Source organism: Neofelis nebulosa, chromosome X (genome assembly GCF_028018385.1).
Source record: "Neofelis nebulosa isolate mNeoNeb1 chromosome X, mNeoNeb1.pri, whole genome shotgun sequence".
Lineage (NCBI taxonomy): Eukaryota > Metazoa > Chordata > Mammalia > Carnivora > Felidae > Neofelis > Neofelis nebulosa.
Window position 1 is genome coordinate 63,270,836 of NC_080800.1, and position 21,898 is coordinate 63,292,733.

Consider the following 21,898-nt stretch of genomic DNA (forward strand, 5'->3'; position numbering starts at 1 on the left):
AAAATTAATTAATACAAATAGTACAATTAAAAAAATAAGCAGAGGATCTGAATAGACATTTTTCCAAAAAATATATACAAATGACCAACAGACACATGAAAGATGCTCAACACCACTCATCATCAGGTAAACCCACATCAAAATCACAGTGAGATATTAACCTACACCTGTCAGAGTCTCTAGAATAAAGAAGACAGGAAGTAAGTGTTGGTAAGGATGTGGAGAAAAGGGAACCCTAATTTACTGTTGGCAAATAGAATGAAGGTTCCTCAAAAAATTAAAAATAGAATTTTCATATGATTCAGTTATTCCACTACTGAGTATTTACCCAAAGGAAATTAACACAGTAATTTGAAAAGTAATATGCATCGCTATGTTTATTGCAGCATTATTCACAATAGCCAAGATATGGAAGCAACTCAAATGTCCATCAATAGATGAATGGGTAAAGAAGATGTTATACACACACACACACACACACGCACGCACGCACACAATGCAATATTACTCATCCATAAAAATGATTGATATCTTGCCATTTACAACAACATGGATGGACCTAGAGAGTATGATGCTAAGTGAAATAAGCCAGACAAAGAAAATACAATATTATTTCACTCATATGTGGAACTTAAGAAACAAAACAAATTAACAAAGAAAGAACAGAAGAGACAAACAAACAAACAAACAAAACCCAGACTCTTAAATACAGAGAACAAACTGGTGGTGGCCAGAGGGGAGGTGCATATGGGATAGATGAGATAGATAAAGGGAATTAAGAGCACACTTATTGTGATGACCACTGGAAATGTATAGAGTTGTTGAACCATTGTATTGTACACCTGATGCTAATATAACATTGTATGTTAATTAAACTTCAATAAAAATTTAACTGAAACAACCAAATGGCAGTTTTAGTGGGCTAGAATAGATTACTCAGACAGATTGGCCTGGGTTGTACAAAAACAAACTTAGTCAAATGAATATCCATGCTATATGGAAAATACAAGTATAAATTTTAACAATTTTGAAATTTGATCCCCCCAAATACTGTGAAATCTGGTTATTTTGGTGGTTGATAAAGTTAATCGAGTGGGCTATAATGAGACAAATAAAAATCTGCAGAGCAAACATCCATTCAATACATTTCCAAATCAGATTGATAAAAGTGTGTTATGTCACCAGCATCCATAGGGCCCAAAAGATATTTTCATTTGAATAGCACTCTGTGCCAAAAGGCCAAGCTGAAGAATGTGTTTATTCAGAAAATTACTTTTCCCACAGTTAAGAATAACATAGCAAATGTAAGAACATATTTTTGAAACATTTAAAAAATTGTATATAAAACATGGCTAAGAGACCTTGAATTGCAAAATTTACTGTCAATAGCAATTGATGTCTATTTGTGTATTTGATAAATTAGAGGGAATTACAGTGGCCACCCTCAACAAATGCCCTGTGATTTTCGGGAATCTTATGTTTTGATTACAAATATTTAAAATCCAAGCTGTTACCTAGACAGTCCACTTGTAGTAACTGAAAATGCCAAGACACATAAGCAATATTGCTAATGGCAGAGACATATTTGTTAGGGCCTTCCTACACCAGGAAATTTCACTTAGATGAACACTGCTGTTGGTTGCTTGAAGATGCTAGGAATAATTGCAAAATGAAGGTGACTTTATACATTTCAAGGTATGTCCTGTGTCATATGTAGCTCTATATTCCTACTAATGCAGGGGCTTTTGTAAAATGAACAAATAAGGTACTTTGTTATAGCCATTAAAAGAGTACTTGGATGCTTGGGTGGCTCAGTTGGTTAAGGGTCCTACTCTGGGTTTCGGCTCAAGTCATGATCTCACAGCTCTTGGGATTGGGCCCTGCATTGGGCTCTATGCTGATGGCATGGAGCCTGCTTGGGATTCTCTCTCTCCCTCTTTCTCTCTCTGCCCCTCCTCTGCTCTCTCTCTCTCTCTCAAAATAAATATTTTTAAAAGAGTCCTTATTTCACAATACTACACTATAGGTTAACTTGAATTTATTATAAATAAAATAAACACAAACACACCAACACACACACACACACACACACACACACACACACACAAAGAGTACTTATTCCAATCCCTTACATTTGGGCTATATAGTTCAAAGAGTACTTTTGCATTCGTTATCTCACTTAATTTTCACAACATCCATGAAGTGGATTGAAATAAGCAGGGCATAAAACACAACTCCAAGTTAAAAAAAATTAATGTTTTTATTTATTTTTAAAAGAGAGACAGAATGAGTGGGAGAGGGGCAGATAGAGGGAAATGGAGAATCCGAAGCAGGCTCCAGTCTCTGAGTTTTCAGCACAGAGCCTGACATGGGGCTCGAACTCACGAACCATGAGATCATGACCTGAACCAAAGTTGGACGCTCAGCTGACTGAGCCACCAAGGCGCCCCTACAACTCCAATTTTATATGTGAGAAATGTGAAGTTCAAAATAGTTGATTTGCTTAATGTCATACAGGTGATCAATTAGAAGAGCAAGTGTAAAAAAAAAAAAAGAAAAGATCAAGGTCTTCTTGATCCTAGGCCACTGCTTGTCCATATGTATATTTGATGAGGTCCAAAAGAGAATCTCAGCTAAATGATGGGAAACCAAGCACAGGAATCTGTTTCAACCAAAACACAATGTGCAAACACAATGTGGTTAGTTTCTAGTCTGAGTTTATTTCTTTTGATGACATACTTCTGTCATTGTAGTCTAGTGTTGGGAGGAAAAATTTAAGAGGAGCAAATAGATTTGAGAATTAATCATAAAAATGTGGATGATGGCAATTTTGTCAAAGACTGCTAATTATTAGTAAATATCCATTCTTCTCCTCAACTCCTCCTTCTTCTTTTAGTAATAGAGAATCTCTGGTTTTTAAGTTAGACACATAGCTACTCAATAAAAATTACATTTCCTAGGTTACTTTACATCTAAATATGAGCATAGAATTATTTTTTTTGGCAGAGGTGTCTTTAAAGATAGAAGACATACCCCGGTTCATCTTTTACCCCTGGAAGAGATGGAATGGAGACATGATGAATAGGGCTTAAGCAGCCATGTTGGATTTCATGGTGGAACCAGGTGTTTCAGTTGGCAGAACAAGACAGAAGGGATCTGAATCATAGACGAATAAGGAATCACCATACTATTTCTGGGCTATTTTCTTATGGATTCTTTTGCTTGAGAAAAAACCAAGAATTTTCTATTTTACTTAGGCTATTTTATTTCGTGTTTCCTGGCACTTAAAGCGAGTACCTAACTCTAATTTTAATAGCATATGCTGTATGTAATGTAGTATGTAGTATGCCTTAGTCATATATAAAAACTGTATTTCAAGTTCAATTTAGACGTTATAGTTCAAAAATGTCATGACTATATTATATAATGTTGAGGGGAGAAAATATGGGACTATAATTTTTGAATTATTTTTTTAAATTTCACTCTCCTACTGGTACTTCCACCTAATTCTGGTAAGTCTGACCCTAATACTCCTTTTATTCTATTTTGCTTCTAGACACTCATCTCCTTAATGTCAGTCATGTATATCGATAAATTTAATATTTTTAGCATCAATTGTATCATCTTTAACATTTGGATATCAAAAATTCTTCATTAGATTTTTAAAAAGTAAATGATATAATGCTCATGAAGTGTTTATCACAGTGCTTTTTGTCACAGTGCCCTAGAATGTTATAACTGACCACAAAATTTGGACCAAGATAATGAGCTTTCAGAATTTGTGCTCTTGATCACTCAGACTTACTACCTCTCAGGTAGATATTATTTAGTCAAAATAATATTTTATCAAATAATTTTGACTTTACTTATTCCCCAAGATATTTGTGGTTGTTTTGGGAGGCTAAAGTTGTGTCCTCAAAATGGATTCAGATTTTACTTCTGGTGTTCATACTTTTAAAAAACCTTTTAATTTAAATTCCAATTAGTTAATATACAGTGTAATACTAGTTTCAGGTTTACAATTTAGTGATTCAACACTTACATACAATACCCAGTGCTCATCACAACAAGTGCACTCCTTCTCATCGCCTATTTAACCCAACCCCTAACACTCTGGTAACCATCAATGTGTTCACTATAGTTAAGAGTCTGTTTCTTGGTTTGCCTCTCCCTTCCCCTCCCCCATAATCATTTATTTTGTTTCTTAAATTCCACATGAGTGAAATCATATGATATTTGTCTTTTACTGACTGACTTATTTTGCTTAGCATAATACTCTCTAGCTCCATCCACATCATTGCAAATGGCAATAATTTGTGCTTATCTATGATTAATATTCCATCGTATGTATCTCTATATATTTACCATATATTTTTTATTCATTCATCAGTCAAGGGACACTTGGACTATATCCATAAAGTTTGCTATTGTAGAAATTGTTGCTATAATTATTGGGGTGCATGCATTGGTATCTTTGTATTCTTTGGGTAAATACCTAGTAGTGCAATTGCTGTATAGTAGGGTAGTTCTATCTTCAACTTTTTAATGTTTATCTATTTTTTAGAGAGAGCAAGAGAGTGTGAACTGGGATGGGGAGGCAAAGAGAGAGGGAGAACAGAATCTGAAGCAGGCTCCAGGTTCTGAGCCTGATGTGGGGCCCGAACTCACAAACCAGGAGATCATGACCTGAGCCAAAGTCAGATGCTCAATGAACTGAGCCACCCAGGTGCCCCTGTCTATCTTCAACTTTTTGAAGAATCTCCATATTGTTTTCCAAGTGGCTGCACCAGTTTGCATTCCCACCAATAGTGCAGTGGGTTCCTCTTTCTCCACATCCTTGCCAACACCTCTTATTTCTTATGTTGTAGATTTTAGCCGACAGGTGTGAAGTGATACCTCATTGTAGTTTTCATTTGTATGTCCCAGATGAAGAGTGATGTTGAGCATCTTTTCATGTGTCTGTTGGCCATCTGTATGTTTTCCTTGGAAAAATGTCTATTCTCATCTTCTGCTGATTTTTTAAATTGGATTGTTCATTTTTTTGGGTGTTGAGTTTTATCAGTTCTTTATATATTTTACATATTAACCATTTATCAGATATTTCCTTTGCAAATGCCTTCTCCCATTTTGTAAGGTTGCCTTTTAGTTTTGCTGATTTCTTCCTTTGCTGTAAAAAAAAAACAACAACTTTTTTATTTTGATGAAGTTCCAATAGTTTATTTTTGCTTTTGTTTCCAATGCCTCAGGATACATATCTTGTGAGAAGTTGCTAAGTCTGATGTCAAAGAAGTTCCTGCCTGTGTTCTCAAGGATTTTTATTGTTTCAGGTCTCACATATAGGTCTTTCATCCATTTTGAATTTATTTTTGTGTATGGTGTAAGAAAGCATGTCATTCTTTTATATTTTGTTGTCCAGTTTCCCAGCACCATTTGTTGAAGAGCCTGTCTTTTTCCCATCGGATATTCTTTTCTACTTTGTCGAAGATTACTTGACCATGTATGTAGCTGTGGGTTCATTTCTGGGATTTCTGTTCTGTTCTACTGATCTATGTGTCTGTTTTTGTGCCACTACCATACAGTTCTGATTACTACAACATTGTAATATTACTTGAAGTCTGGAATTGTGATGCCTCCAACTTTGATTTTCTTTTTCAAAAGTGCTTCTGCTATGTGGGGTCTTTTCTGGTTCCATACAAATTGTAGGATTGTTTGTTCTAGCTCTGTGAAGAAAGCTGATGTTATTTTGATAGGGATTGCATTGAATTTGTTGATTGCTTTGGGTAGTATCGACATATTCCCAATATTTGTTCTTCCAATCCATAAGTATGGAATGTCTTTCTATTTCTTTGTGTTCTTCTCAATTTCTTTCATCAATACTTAATAGTTTTTAGAATACAGGTCTTTCACTTATTTGGTTAGGTTTGTTCCTAGGTATCTTATGTTTTTTGGTGAAATTGTAATTGGGATGGATTCCTTAATTTATCTTTCTGCTATTTCATTATTGCTATATAGAAATGCAACAGATTTCTGTACATGGATTTTGTATCCTGCAACTTTACTGAATTTGTTTATCAGTTGTAGCAGTTTTTGGTAGAGTCTTTCATATTTTCTATATAGAGTATCATGTCATCTGTAAATTGTGAAAGTTGTACTTCTTCCTTACTGTTCTGGATGCTTTTTGTTTCTTTCTGTTGTCTGCTGTGGCTAGGACTTCTACTGTTTTAGTATGGAATGTTCTGGATGTATCTGTTAAATCCATCTGGTCCAATGTGTCATCAAAACCACTGTTCCTTTGTTTATTTTCTGTTTCAATGATAGGCCTATCAAGGTAAGTAAGATGTTAAAGTCCTCTACTATGATTGTATTACTATTGAAAAGTTCCTTTAGGGTCTTTTTAACACTGTCTTATGTATTTTGGCGCTCTTTGTTGGGTGCATAAATATTTACAACTCTTATATCTTCTTGTTGGTTTGTCCCCTTAATTATTATATAATAATATAATAATCTCTTTTTACAGACATTGTTTTGTTTTATTTTTTTGTTTCAAGTTTATTTAAATTCCAGTTAGTTAATATATAGTGTAATATTAGTGTCAGGAGTAGAATTTAGTGACTCATCACTTACATATGACACTCAATGCTCATCGTAACAAGTACCCTCCTTAATACTGATCACCCATTTAAGCCATCCCCCTGCCTGCCTCTTCTCCAGCAAACCTCAGTTTGTTTTCTATATATAAGAGTCTATTTTATGCTTTGCTTCTCTTTTTGTCTCGCTTTTTTAGGAAAATCTCTTCCATTTTTTTTCTTTTCTTTTAAGTTTATTTATTCATTTTGAGAGATAAAGAGAGTGCAAGGGTGTAGGGGCAGAGAGAGAGAAAGTGCGAGAGAGAAAGAGAGAGAGAGAGGGAATCCCAAGCAGGCTCTGCACTGACAGTACAGAGTGTGATGTGGGGCTAGAACCCACGAACTGTGAGATCATGACCCAAGCCAAGTCAGATGCTTAACTGACTGAGTCACCCAGCCTCCCACCTCTCAACTTTCCCCCCACTATGTTCATCTGTTTGGTTTCTTAAATTCCACATATAAGTGAACTCATATGGTATTTGTCCTTCTCTGACTGACTTATTTTGCTTAGCATAATACATTCTAGTTCCATCCACGTCATTGCAAATGGAAAGATTTCATTCTTTTTTTGATGACTAATATTCCATTGTGTGTATGTATACATACACATACGAACTCTTCTTTCCATTCATTAGTTATTGGACATTTGGGCTTTTTCCATAATTTGGCTATTGTTGATAGTGTTGCAGTAAGCTTCGGTGTGGATGTGCCCATTCAAATCAGTATTTTTGTATCCTTTGGGTAAATACCTAGTAGTGTAATTGCTGCATCATAGGGTATTGTATTTTTAACTTTTTGAGGAAACTTCATACTGTTTTCCAGAGTGGGTGCACCAGTTTTCATTCTCACCAACAGTGTAAAAGGATTCCCCTGTCTCCATATCCTCGCCAACATCTGTTGTTTCCTGTGTTGTTAATTTTAGCCATTCTGACAATTGTGAGGTATCTCATTGTGTTTTTGATTTGTCCTTTCCTGATGATGAGCGATTTGAACATTTTTTCATGTGTCTGTTAGCCAGGTATAGCTTCTTCAGTATCATAATGACTTGATCACTGACTGCAGCTTTGTAATATAACTTGGTGTCCAGAACTATGATTCCTCCATCTTGTTTTTCTTTTTCAAGATTACTTTGGGTATTTGGGATATTTTGTGGTTCAATATAAATTTGAGAACTTTTTTTCTATCCCTGTGAAAAATGCTGGCGGTATTTTTTTTTTAATTTTTTTTTTAACGTTTATTTATTTTTGAGACAGAGAGAGACAGAGCATGAACGGGGGAGGGTCAGAGAGAGGGGGAGACACAGAATCGGAAGCAGGCTCCAGGCTCTGAGCCATCGGCCCAGAGCCCGACGCGGGGCTTGAACTCACGGACCGCGAGATCGTGACCTGAGCCGAAGTCGGACGCTTAACCGACTGAGCCACCCAGGCGCCCCTACTGGCGGTATTTTAATAGGGATTGAATTAAGTGTATAGATTGCTTTGAGTAATGTAGACATTTTAACAATATTTGTTCTTCCAACCCATGAGCGTGAAATATTTTTACATTTCTTTGTGTCATCTTCAATTACTTTCCTCAATGTTTTCTAGTTTTTGGAATACAGATATTCTACATCTTTGGTTTTGTTTCTTCCTAGGTATCTTATTGTTTCTGGTGCAATTGTAAATGGGACTGATACCTTGATTTCTCTTTCTGCTGAATCTTTATTGGTTTATAGAATGGCAAGAGGTTTCTATGCATTTATTCTATATCCTGTGACTTTACTGAATTTGTGCATCAGTTCTGGCAAATTTTTGGTGGAATCTTATGGGTTTTCTTTATAGAGTACCACGTTATCTGCAAATAGCAAAAGGTTGATTTCTTCCTTATTGATTTGGATGCCTTTTTTTCTTTTTGTTGTCTGACTGCTGAGGTTAGTTCTTCCAGAACTATGCTAAATAACAGTGGTGATCATGGACATCCCTGTCTTGTTCCTGACCATAGAGTAATAGCTCTCAATTTTTCCCCATTGAGGATGATATTAGCTGTGGGTCTTTCATATATGGCCTTTATGATGTTGAGGTATGTTCCATCTATCCCTACTTTGTTGAGATTTTTTTTTATCAGGAAAGGATATCAGGGCAGCTGCCTGCCTCAGTCAGTAGGGCATCTGACCCTTGATCCCAGGGTTGTGAGTTCCAGCCTCACATTGGACGTGGAGCCTACTTAAAAATAAATAAATAAATAAATAAATAAATAAATAAATAAAAGAATGGATGTTGTCCTTTGTCAGATGCTTTTTCTGCATCCATTGAGAAGACCATATAGTTCTTATCCTTTCTTCTATTAATGTGGTGTCCCATTGATTGATTTGGGAATACTGAACAATGCTTGCAACACAGGAATAATTCCCACTTGATCGTGGTCAATGATTCTTTTAATGTACTTTTGAATTAAACTTGCTAGTATTTTGTTCAGAATTTGTGCATCCATGTTCATAAGGAATATTGGTCTGTAGTTCCCTTTTAGTGGAGTCTTTGGTTTTGGAATAGGTGTGATGCTGGCCTTGTAGAATGAGTTTGTAACTTTTACTTCCATTTCTATTTTTTGGAAGAGTTTGAGAAGAATAGGTATTAACTCTTCTTTAAATGTTTAGTAGAATTCTGTGAAGCCATCTGGCCCTGGATATTGTTTGTTGGAAAATTTTTGATTACTTATTCCATTTCTTTCCTGGTTACTGGTAAGTTCAAGTTTTTTTTTTTTATTTCTTCCTGCTTCAGTTTTGTAAGTTATAAGTTTCTAGGAATATATTCATTTCTTCCATATTTCCCAATTTGTTGGCATCCAAATTTTTATAGTATTCTTTTATAATTGTATTTCTGTGGTGTTGGTTGTGATTTCTCTTCTCTCATTTGTGATTTTACTTATTTGGGTCCTTTCTGTTTTCTTTTTGAAGAGTAGCTAAAGGTTTATCAATTTTATTAATTTGTTTCAAGGAACCAGGTCCTGATGTCATAGAACTCTTCTACTTTTTTTTTAATCATTTATTTCTGCTCTAATCTTTATTATTCCCCTTATTCTGCTGGTATTAGGCTTCATTTGTTGTTCTTTTTCTAGCTCCTTTTGGTGTGAAGTTAGTTACCTATTTGAGATTTTTCTTGCTGATTAAGATAGGCCTCTATTGCTATATAGTTTCCTCTTATAGTTTCCTCTTATGACCACTTTTGCTATATCCCAAATCTTTTTGACTCTTGTGTTTTCCTTTTCATTTGTTGATATGTACTTTTTATTTCTACTTTTATTTCCTGGTTGTCCCATTTATTCTTTAGTAGTATGTTCTTAGACTCATGTCTTCATGGTCTTTCCAAGTTTTTTCTTGTGGTTGACTTTAAGTTTCATAGCATTGTAGTCAGAAAAGATGCATGGTATGATGTCAATCTTTTTGTAATTGTTGAGGGTTGAGTTTTGACTTAATATGTTACATACTTGGGAAACTGTCATGTGCAGTCGAAAAGAATGTGTATTATACTGCTTTAGGATGGAATTTTCTGAATATATCTGTTAAGTCTATCTACTTCTGTGGGGGATAAGCTTAGGAACCCCCCAGGCTTACACCAACGGGTTAACAAGGCATAAAGAAATACAAAGTCCTAAAATGCTCACATCCGAGTTTGGGTAACCAGATTGGCACTCCAAGAATAGGGGTGTGCAGAGGCATCCCGAGAATAGGGAGGCACAAAAGTGTCAGGAGTAGGGAGGTGCAAAGGCACCCCAAAATAGAGAGGGAGAGGCAAAGGCCTGAAATAGAAACGGTGCAAAGGTGCCCAATACATAGGAATAACAAGATTAGATATTCAAGGTGAAAGCACCCAAAATTTAGTACTATAGCAGAAAGCTGCTTTCATAGGAGAATAAGGCCAGGTTAGGTAAATTGGTGAATTGGACTATGGACCGCTGTGCTGCAGGCAATGCAGCCCAGAGCAGAGATGATTAACAAAAGAAAAGGTGCCTTGTTAAACCTGAGGTTATTCCCCCTGTTTCATCCTCTAGGCTGGCAAAAATAAACAGACACGATACCTCCTGTCTGTTGTTAACAACCATCTACCCATCTGCCCGGCACCTGGATTTTGCTTTATATTGACCCAAACCCCAAACACTGTATATCTTCAAAATCCCCTTTTCCCCCTCATGTCCCCAAGTTAATGTTCCTAGTTTCTTTGTCTCTTTGTACATGCCCATAATGTTTGCAAGCCATCTGATCAGAATAAATATGGGGAAAGGACCCTTATTCATGGCTCTTGTCTTTTTCCCGGACATTAGCCATCTCTCGTTTTAATCCTGCATCTGCTCTTTTGCTAGACAAAAGATAACTTTAGAGTTAGAGTCTATGACATGCTTCATTGTGTCATTAAAAGCTATTGTTTCCTTATTGATTTTCTGCTTGGGTGATATGTTCTTTGATGTAAGTGAGGTGTTAAAGTCCCCTACTATATAATATTAATATCAATGAGTTCCTTTATATTTGTTATTATTTGCTGTATGTATTTGGGTGCTATCATGTTGGGGCATAAATATTTACAGTGTTGGATCTTCTTATTGACTAGACCCATTTATTATTATATAATGCCCTTCTTCATTTCTTATTACATTCCTTGGCTTAAAATCTAGTTTGTCTGTTATAAGTGTTGCTACTCCACCTTTTTTTTTATTTTGATGTCCATTTGCATGATAAGTGTTTCTCCATCCCTTTACTTTCAATCTGAAGGTGTCTTTAGGTCTAAAATGAGTCTCTTGTAGGCAGCATATAGTTGGGTCTTGTTTTTCTTTTTTTTCTTTTTTTAAATCAATTTTGACACCCTTTCTCTTTTGTTTGGAGCATTTAGGCCATTTACATCCAGAGTAATTATTGATAGATATGTATTGAGTACCCCTTTATTACCTGTTTTGTCATTTTTTTCTGGCGATTTTCTGTTTCTTTCCAGTTTTTGTTGCTTTTGGTCTTTCCCACTTGAAGAGTTCCCTTAATATTTCTTGCAGGGCTGGTTTAGTGCTCATGGACTCATTTAGTTTTCTTTGTCTGGGAAAGTCGTTATTGTTACTTCTATTCTGAATGATAGCCTTGATGCATAGAGTATTATCAGATACAAATTATTTCCATTCAGCACATTGACTATATCATGCCACTCCCTTCTCACTTGCCAAGTTTCTGTGGAGATATCTGCTGCTAAACTCATTTTTCTTCCCTTGTAAGTTAGGGACTTGTTTGTCTTGCTGCTTTTAGAATTTTTTCTTTATCTCCATATTTTGTAAATGTAACTATAATATGTCTTGGTGTTTGCCTGCTTTGTTGATTTTTATGGGAGTTTTCTGTGCCTCCTTGATATGGATGTCTGTTTCCTTCCCCAGATTAGGGAATTTATTCGCTATTATTTCCTCAAATAAAACTTCTGCTCCTTTTTCCCTCTCTTCTTCTTTTGGAAGCCCTGTGGTATGAATGTTATTATATTTTATGGAGTCACTGACTTCCCTAAGTCTGCTCTCATGATCCATCATTCTTCTCTCTCTTTTTTTCAGCTTCATTATATTTCATTATTTTATTTTCTATGTCACTCGTTCCTCTACTTCTTCCATTCTTGTGTTCACTCATCCAGTCTGTTTCGTATCTCTGTTATTGCATTTTTCATTTCTTCCTGATTATTTTTTAACTCCTTTGTCTCTGCAGAAAGGGTCTCCCTGATGTCTTCCATGCTTTTCTCAAGCCCAGAGAGTATCCTTATAATTGTTGCTTTAAATTCTCCATCAGGCATATTACTTACATCTGTTTCAATTAGATCTCTGGTTGTGACATTTTCTTCTTTCTTTTTGGATGAATTCTCCCATCTCAGGATTTTCTGTCTGCTCTGTGTTAGAAAAGCCTGCTTCGCTTCCTTCTTCTGAGAGTAGTGGCTTTATGAAGAGATCATATAGTGTCCAGGGCCTGACACTTCAGTGAGTGTCAGTGATATGGGCTGCAGGCCCTCTGATGCTGTGTTTTGGCTGCTCTAACCCTCAGGTCAATCTTCTGTAGAGATTTTCCTTGCCTGCAATGGGCAGAATTTGGACCTTGGTCAGAGTGTGGCAAATTTTAAATAGGTGTGCTCTGGTCTTCTTTAAATGAGAATTGGTGGTACTTCCACTAGCCTTACAGAACTCTATCATTAGTAGATGGGGTACCTGTGAGGTTTCTGCTTGTCTTCTGGGAAAGGGTTCACTGTGCTGGTCCTTATGAACACTTGCCCAAGAAAGGCAGTACCAGCAGTGCACAGGGGAGAAGGACTTGTATGCAGGTTAGGCATTCAGTGTTGGTGATGTGCTGTTTCCTGAAGTTCATTTATCCTGTGAAGCAGGTGAGAGAACAGGTGCCAGCCAACTCCTCTGTCCCTGGAGAGGTGTCTCTGTGCTTGCTGTTCTCAAGGAAGCACTCCCAGAAGAGTGAATTACTTCTCCTGTATCCCAGGCATTTTTCAGATCACTGTTTTCTTGCTGTCTGTTTCCAGGTTTTGTGCCTGCCTGGAGCAATGTACTGCACATTGGGGTGTATCCCAGCCAAGGTGCTGACTTTTAAAATCTAAACTTTAGAGACCTTGTGTGGCAGGGACAAGCACTGGTCTTCTGGGAAAATGACTCACCACACTGGGACTTATGTAGATTTGACACAGAATGGCAGTCATGCTAGAGCACAGGGACATGGAACTTGGGGCAAAGCAGGCTAAACAGCCAGTGTCTGATTTAGCAGCCCTCTGACTGACTTATTTCACATAGAATTATACTCTCTGGTTCCATCTATGTTGTTGTAAATGGCAACTTTTCATTAATTTTTTTATGTCTGAGTAATGTTTATATTTATGATATATATATATATATATATATATATATATATATATCACCTTCTTTATCCATTCATCTATAAATGGACAATTGGGTTGCTTCCATATCTTATTTCAAACATAGTGGTGCATATATCTTTTCATATTACTAGATCATATGGTAATTCTTTTTTTAATTTTTTGAGGGACACTCATCCTGTTTTCCACAGTGACAGCACCAATTCACATTCACAACAAGAGGGTACAAGGGTTCCTTTTTCTTCACACTTCACTGACACTTGTTATTCCTTTTTTAAAATTTTTATCAATTCTGACAGGTGTAAAGACTTCCTTATTCAGTCTTGGTAACTTGTTTGTTTTGAGTAATTTATTTATTTCTCCTATGTTATTCAATTTGTTGGCATACAGTTGTTCATGGTAGTCTATTATAATGCTATGTATTTTTGTAGGATCAGAAATATATCAGTGGTAATGTCTCCTTTTTTATTTATGATTTTATTTCTTTTGTCTTCTTGTGTAAATCTTGTTTAGGTAAAGGTTTATCTATTTTATCTTTTTGAAAAACTTTTAATCTCATTGATGGTTTCTATTGTTTTTCTAGTCTCTATTTTATTTATTTCTGCTGTGATCTTTGTCATTTCCTTCCTTCTGCTAACTTTGGGCTTAGTATGCTCTTTGGTTTCTAGTTTTTTGTGGTGTAAAGTTTGGTGGCTTATGTAAGATCTTTCTATTTTCTTTTTTCTTTCTTTCTTTTTAGAAAATTAACATCACCTTTAACCACATTGCCCAGAGGTAACTGTTTTCTATAAATATATGTTTTTTAAAATGTCTTCATATAGTTATTCCTCTGTACCTTTTCCCACTTATTATTTTGTGCACAATTTCCATGTCATTTAATATTCTTCCTCAACTGTGGCTCTAATTTTTGGAGGGGCCATGGACACCCTCAGAGGTCCGATGGAAACACAGACCCTGTTCCCAGAAAATGCACATCCTCAAATACACACCAGTCATATGCTAGGGAGAAGGACAGGCCCAAGGTTGCCAGTTCTTTGGATGTTTCTAACAAGTTGGGAATCCATTTCTCATGTAAAAGCTTCTGGTTTCCAAAATTTGGTCACAAATATGAAATATTAAAAATAAAAACAACCAAAACTACAAACAAACTCATCAGAGGCCTCAGTCTGTTCTGAGGCAACCTGTTTATAATATCTCAGCAAGGCCAAGGTCACAGGTATTTAGGGCATATGGTCAGACCCAATTTGTGTTTTCAGCCTTGGCTCGCCTTTATTTTTTTGTTTAATTTTTCCTTAGAATATATTTTTTAAATATTTTATTTATTTATTTATTTATTTATTTATTTATTTTAATGTAATTTATTGTCAAGTTACCTAACATATACTGTATACAGTGTGCTCTTGGTTTTGGGGGTAGATTCCCATGATTCATCGCTTACATACAACAGCCAGTGGTCATCCTAGGTGCCCTCGTCCATGTCCATCACCCATTTTCCCCTGGCCCCCCCATCAACCTTCAGTTTTTTCTCTGTATTTAAGAGTTTCTTATGGTTTGCCTCCTTCTCGGTTTGAAACTACTTTTTCCCCTTCCCTTCCCCCATGGTCTTCTGTTAAGTTTCTCAAGTTCCACATATGATTGACAACATATGATATCTGTCTTTTTTCTGACTGACTTATTTCACTTAGCATAATACCTTCCAGTTGCAAATGGCATGATTTCATTCTTTCTCATTGCCAAGTAGTATTCCATTGCATATAGAAACCACATCTTCTTTACCCATTTGTCAGTTGATGGGTTCTTTCCATAATTTGGCTGTTGTTGAAAGTGCTGCTATAAACATTGGGGTACACGTGCACTTATGAATTAACACTCCTGTATCCTTTGGATAAATTCCTAGTAGGGCTATTGCTGGGTTGTAGGATATGTCTATTTTTAATTTTTTTGAGGAATCTCCACACTGTTTTCCAGAGCAGCTGCACCAGTTTGCATTCCCACCAACAGTGCAAGAGGGTTCCCATTTCTCCACATCCTTGCCAACATCTTTTGTTTCCTGAGTTGTTAATTTTTGCCACTCTGGTGTGAAGTGGTATTTCAGTGTGGTTTTGATTTGTATTTCCCTGATGAGGAGTGATGTTGAGCATCTTTTCATGTGACTGTTGGCCATCTGGATGTTTTCTTTGGAAAAGTGTCTTCTCATGTCTTCTGCCCATTTCTTCACTGGATTATTTGTTTTTCAAGTGTTGAGTTTCATAAGTTCTTTACAGATTTTTGGATACTAGCCCTTTATCCAATATGTCATTTGCAAATATCTTCTCCCATTCCAAAGTTTACCTTTTAGTTTTGTTGATTGTTTCCTTTGTAGTGCAGAAGCTTTTTATCTTGATGACGTCCTAGTAGTTCATTTTTGTTTTTATTTCCCTTCCCTTTGGAGATGTGTGAAGTAAGAAATTGCTGTGTCTGAGTTCAGAGAGGTTGTTGCCTGTTTTCTCCTCTAGGATTTTAATGGTTTCCTGTCTTACATTTAGGTCTTTCATCCACTTTGAGCTTACTTTTGTGAATGGTGTAAGAAAGTGGTCCAGTTCCATTCTTCTGCATGCTGTTGTCCAGTTCTCTCAGCACCATTTGCTAGAGACTGTCTTTTGTCCATTGGATGCTCTTTCCTGCTTTGTCAAATATTAGTTGGCCATACATTTGTGGGTTCTCTATTCTATTCCATTGGACTATGTGTCTGTTTTTGTACCAATACTGTACTGTCTTGATGATTATAGCTATGTGGTAGAGACTAATGTCCGGGGTTGTGATGCCTTCCGTTTTTTGTTTTGTTTTGTTTTGTTTTCAACACTACTTAGGCTATGCAGGGTCTTTTGTGCTTCCATACAAATTTTAGGATTGTTTGTTCTAGCTTTGAGAAGAATGTCGGTGCAATTTTGTCTGGGATTGCACTGAATGTGTAGATTGCTTTTGGTAGTATTGATATTTTAACAATATTTGTTCTCACAGTACATGAGCATTGAATATTTTTCCATTTCTTTGTGTCTTCTTCAATTTCTTTCATAAGTTTTCTATAGTTTTCACCATACAGGTATTTAACATTTTTGGTTAGGTTTATTCCTAGGTATTTAATGGTTCTTGGTGCAATTGTAAGTGGGATCGATTTCTTGATTTCTTTTTCTGTTGCTTCATTAATGGTGTATAGAAATACAATTGATTTCTGTTCATTGATTTTATATCCTGCAACTTTGCTGAATTCATTTATCACTTCTAGCAACTTTTTGCTGGAGTCTTTTGGGTTTTCCGTGTAGAATAACATGTCATCTGCAAAAAGTGAAAGTTTGACTTCTTCTTTGCCAATTTGGATGCCTTTTATTTCATTTTGTTGTCTGATTGCTGAGGCTGGGACTTCCTACACTATGTTAAATAACAGTGGTGAGAGTGGGCATCCCTGTTGTGTTCCTGATCTCAGGGGGAAAGCTCTAATTTTTCCCCATTGAGGATATTAGCTGTGGGCCTTTCATCTATGGCTTTGATGACGTTAAAGTATGTTCCTTCTATCCCAACTTTCTTGAGGATTCTTAATAAGAAAGGATGCTGTATTTTGTCAAATGTTTTTCTGCATCGATTGACAGGATCATATGGTTCTTATCCTTTCTTTAATTAATGTGATGTATCACATTGATTTGCAAATATTGAACCAGCCCTTGTATCACTTATATGTATATATCACTCTATTGTTCATTCCTTCAAGTGTATTCCTCATTTCAGTTATTGAGCCTTCCATTTCTTTTTTCTAAGTTTATTTTTTTTTTATTTTGAGAGAGAGAAAGAGAAGGAGATGGAGAGAATCTCAAGCAGGCTCACACTGTCAGAGCAAAGAGCCTGATGCAAGGTTCAAACTCACAAACTGTGAGATCATGACATGATGTGAAATCAAGGGTCAGATGCTTAACCGACAGAGCCACACAGGTGCCCCTTGAGCCCTCCATTTCTGCTATGTTATTCCTTTTCTCTGTGTTAAGGGTCTCCCTCGTGTCTTCCATTCTTTTCTCAAGTTCAGTGAGTATCTTATGATCATTATTATTTTTAAGAAATATAATTTTTAAGTAACCTCTACAAAGTGGAGCTCAAACTCACATCCCCGAGGTCATGAGTCACATGCTCTTCTAAAGAACCCATCCAGACACCACTATGGTCATTACTTTAAATTCTCTATCAGGAATGTTACATATATCTTTTCCATTTAGATATCTGGCTGTGACCTTGTCCTGTTCTTTCATTTGGGATGAATTTCTCTGTGTTTTCATTTTTCTAAGCCTCTGTGCCTGTTTCTGTTTGTTAGCAACGTCAGCTGTCTCTCTTATTCTTTTTTTTTTTTTTTCAACGTTTTTTATTTATTTTTGGGACAGAGAGAGACATAGCATGAATGGGGGAGGGGCAGAGAGAGAGGGAGACACAGAACCGGAAACAGGCTCCAGGCTCCGAGCCATCAGCCCAGAGCCTGACGCGGGGCTCGAACTCACGGACCGCGAGATCGTGACCTGGCCGAAGTCGGACGCTTAACCGACTGCGCCACCCAGGCGCCCCTGTCTCTCTTATTCTTGAGGGTAATGGCTTTATGAGAAGAGGTTCTGTAGTATCCTGCAGTATAATGTCCCATTCCCTAGGGACTGGAACTTCTCGGAGTGTCACCAATGTGTTTCATATGCTCTGCTCTTTTGTTCTGGCCACTTTATCCTTCAGGCTAGTCATCTGCAGATGCTCTTTTTGCCTGTTGTGGGCAGTGTTTGGTCCCTGGACTGAATGTGGCATGTTTTAACTAGGTGTTCTCTGGTCTGTTTGTGAAAATGAGACTTGTCAATACTGCTGCTGGAACTGAGGCACAGCATAAATCCTGTGTCAGAAGATGGGTTTGGGGGTGGTCTTCTGGGGCAGCGGGCTGCTGCACTGGGACTGAGGCAAGTGTTACTAAGAAAGGCAGTTCCACCAGAGCATGGGGAGCAGGGGATTTGTATAAGCAAGTTAGATAGGTGCTATGCTTGTTCCTGTATGTGGCCTTGTGCTGATGCTGAGGAACAGTTTTGGGGGGGGGTGTGGAAATGGTTCCTGGTAGTTCCTTTGTTCCAAGAAGGATCTCTCCATGAATGCTGTCTCTCTGAGATGTGCTCTGAGAACAAATAACCTTCCCACTGTCTGCCCCAGCCACTCTTCAAATCACTGTTTTCATGCCATGTATCCACAAATTGCCTGTCCTCTCTCCAGAGCAGTGCAGTTTCCTCTGGGATCTATCATAGTGAAGCCCACTGAACTTTAAAACTCCAGGCTTTAAGCCCCACTGATTTCAAGAATTCACGAAAGTCAGCCCCTCTCACTTTCCAAGTCAATTGCTATGGGGATTCATTTTTCCTGTATGCCATGTGCTAGTCTGTTCCTCACCCTTCTCCATAACCGTGGCTCCCTCCCCACCACAGTGGCCATGATCTATTTCTCTCACAAACTGAGTCTCCAAACTTTCTGCCTTCTTTGATATGGCATTTTCTTTATCTTTATTTGTGTAGTTTGTTGTGCCAGTCTTCAGGTCAGTTTCTGGTGTATTTAGGATGACTTGATAGTTATATATCTGTGTTTGTAGGACAAGGTGAGCCTAGGGTTCTCCTACTCTGCCACCATCTTTCAAACTTTCCATCTAGACCCTGTTTTTAATTTTGCCTTTTAATTCATCACTTGTTTTTGATTTCCTAATACTTTTCACTCAAGGATTCCATAAATGTTTGTACCTCATGGGTAAAACAATTTATTTTATGACTTTATACTACTACTTTTAATGTCCAAGTGTGTGCAAGGAGCTCATGGGGTACACACTTGTGTGTGGTATATGTATAGTGTATATGCATATATTCATGTATATCTGCTTATGTTGATCAGTCAGATCTTCAACAAAAAAGAGAGAATGGGGTCAAAGTTAGTAAAGGTATTATTTACTCAGGTGTGTTCAGTGAGTCAGAAAAGCTGGAGGTAGATAAAACAGCAACCAAAAGTTAATAAGAGAAAGTCCATTACTATTCTTGGGCCTAAAGGAGCAAATGGAGGGGCTTATAATTTCTGTCATTTCTATGTATACTGCATTCACGAATTGCTTCTAAACTAAGAAATTAGTGCATAATCATTAAAAGAAACACAATGTGGAAGGGTAGAGACTTGAGGAAAATATCATCATTGAACTATGGATCTAGTATTTTCAAAAGTTAATGATTAATGTCTGAGATGATTTTATTTTTCTAACGAAAAACTGACATGTGAGTAAAAGATAGGGTAATTTTTTTTACAGATCGCAATAAAATATTTTTATTGCACACCTATTTATCATACCAACCTCAATAGTAATTAGGAGATCCATATTTTTGTGGGAGACAGAGGTGGGAACAAATGCCTGTTCTTGCACTTATGGAAGTGACCATTTTAGTTCAGAGTTCCAAACCTCATCCCAAAATTTGCAAACCTACTAAATCTACTTAAGAAAGGAAGTAGCACATTTTAGGTGTGTGTATGTGGATGTACATATATAAAAAGGCTGATTTTGGCTTTGAATAAAAGTGAAAAACCATTACACTAATTGTTAAAAACCAACTGACTAATCCAGGTAGGATTCACAAGGGCCCTTGCAGGCATAACAACTGAAGAAAATAACTCCACAAGTTCATAAAATTTTACCAAGAAAAATAAGTGAAAAAGAGCCAGTTCAGTGTGTAAAAAAAAAATGTAAGCCCTAATAATTTCGAATACAACTTTAAAATATTGTCATTTCCAAGTAGTAAATGTCAACATGTTTAAATAATGAGAGTCATCCTGAATTTTATTTAGCACTGTCATCAATAGTTCTCTATTGACTGAAAAGGAGAAAGGAAAAAAATAAGACATGATAAATTGAACTCTTGGCAAATAAACCATAATAATCATTTAAATTATCAATATACTGCTAAGATTTTATGTTCTCAATAGCAGCTTTACTAAAACAAGAAATGTTAGAGTGTACTTAATATAAGATGGAAATCAACAGATTGCTCTTTTTTTGAAATCAACAAATGTTTAATTATCACAGGCATTCACAGTCTCAAAGGAAGTAAATGAAAATAATCTGTATATTTGCTATTGATGATTTTGATGCTGAAAAATGTATGTAAAACGTCTCTGTGGAAAGCATAACACTAGTAATTTTCTTCAGTTTTTCATTTTAAACGTGGAAGGTATTACACAGATCTTTGCAAGGTTATCACAGACATAGGTTTTTTTAAATACTTTGTCTGTTACCTGTATGCCAGAGACACCTTGTAGGCCCAGTTTTAAGGACAGTAGTGTCAAGGTGAAGCAGAGAGATGAACTTGGTGACAGCTTTCCAAGATACCTTCCTGAACTTCCACACCAACGAATAGAATCCGTATCACACATCTTCAAAACCAATTTCATTTTCCTACCACTGCAGTTGGTTATCTTACAGATAATATTAAAAGGCTCTTCTAAAATTACAGTATCTGGGATTGTTTCCAAAGATAGCCTCATGTTTCCATAACCTGGAGCCTCTCTTTGAAGCTGGATTGTTTGTAGCATTGCCATCTCACCTAGATCTCTTTTCCACACTATATCCAATGTTCCCATTTCTATTAGTCCCCTAATGGTACCAGCTTTCTCAGAAAATTCCTGTTTAAGCTCAAGGTAGTATAAATACTGGCGTCCTTCCATTGACTGTAAAAATGTTCTTGTTCCAAAGGTACACTTATCTTCACCAGCTTGATTGACAGTATTTAATTCTTCCCTGGTGTACATTTCAGGTGGCTTTAATAAAACTTTTTGTATAAAGACAGTTGAAGATGAAATATTCTGAATCTGGACTTCAAGAAATAAGTCACTCATCTCTGAATTGTAAAACTTTGTTTTAACTTCAAATGGAGGGAGAAAAGGAAATAAGCACAGCTTACTAAAAAACATCTTTCCTCCACACCATTGCATAGATACTGAACCTACAGGATGACTCTTCCAAGTGTCCTTATTTTGTCATGGATGACATCATCAATACAACAATTGAATGAATGTTCTGCCATGGTAGCCATGAAAACCAAAAGATGTAAAGGCTGAGTACTTGTCTGAAGATCAGTATTTTCAATATGATTTTACAACTTAATTGCAACCATTGGGAATTCTCACATAAATGGAATTTGCCTCTCAAAAATGTATTTCTAAGTATTTATCATAAAGCCAACACCTCCTCCAAACATTGCCATTTCTGGTAGGGGGCCACCAGTTATCAGCTGGCTAGAGAAATTACCAAGTAAATCCCTATCTTCACATGTAACTGGAAAGTTGGTGAATAAACTATGCTTAGTAGATAGCACCACTTTGAGTGTCATAAAAATCTGTCTGGGT

General features: G+C 36.6%; 1 protein-coding gene across 1 annotated transcript; it reads right to left on the bottom strand.

The window, feature by feature from the left end:
• Positions 1–20,557: 20,557 nt before the first annotated feature.
• Positions 20,558–21,501, bottom strand: LOC131502586 (trafficking protein particle complex subunit 13-like). Its single transcript, XM_058713419.1, has one exon. It carries the CDS (start codon positions 21,482–21,484, stop codon positions 20,699–20,701), a length of 786 nt encoding a protein of 261 aa, XP_058569402.1. The 5' UTR covers positions 21,485–21,501; the 3' UTR covers positions 20,558–20,698.
• Between the last annotated feature and the right edge of the window lie 397 nt (positions 21,502–21,898).

Excerpts from the sequence above, each read along its gene's own strand:
- LOC131502586 (XM_058713419.1), bottom strand. The coding sequence starts at position 21,484 with ATGCAATGGTGTGGAGGAAAGATGTTTTTTAGTAAGCTGTGCTTATTT.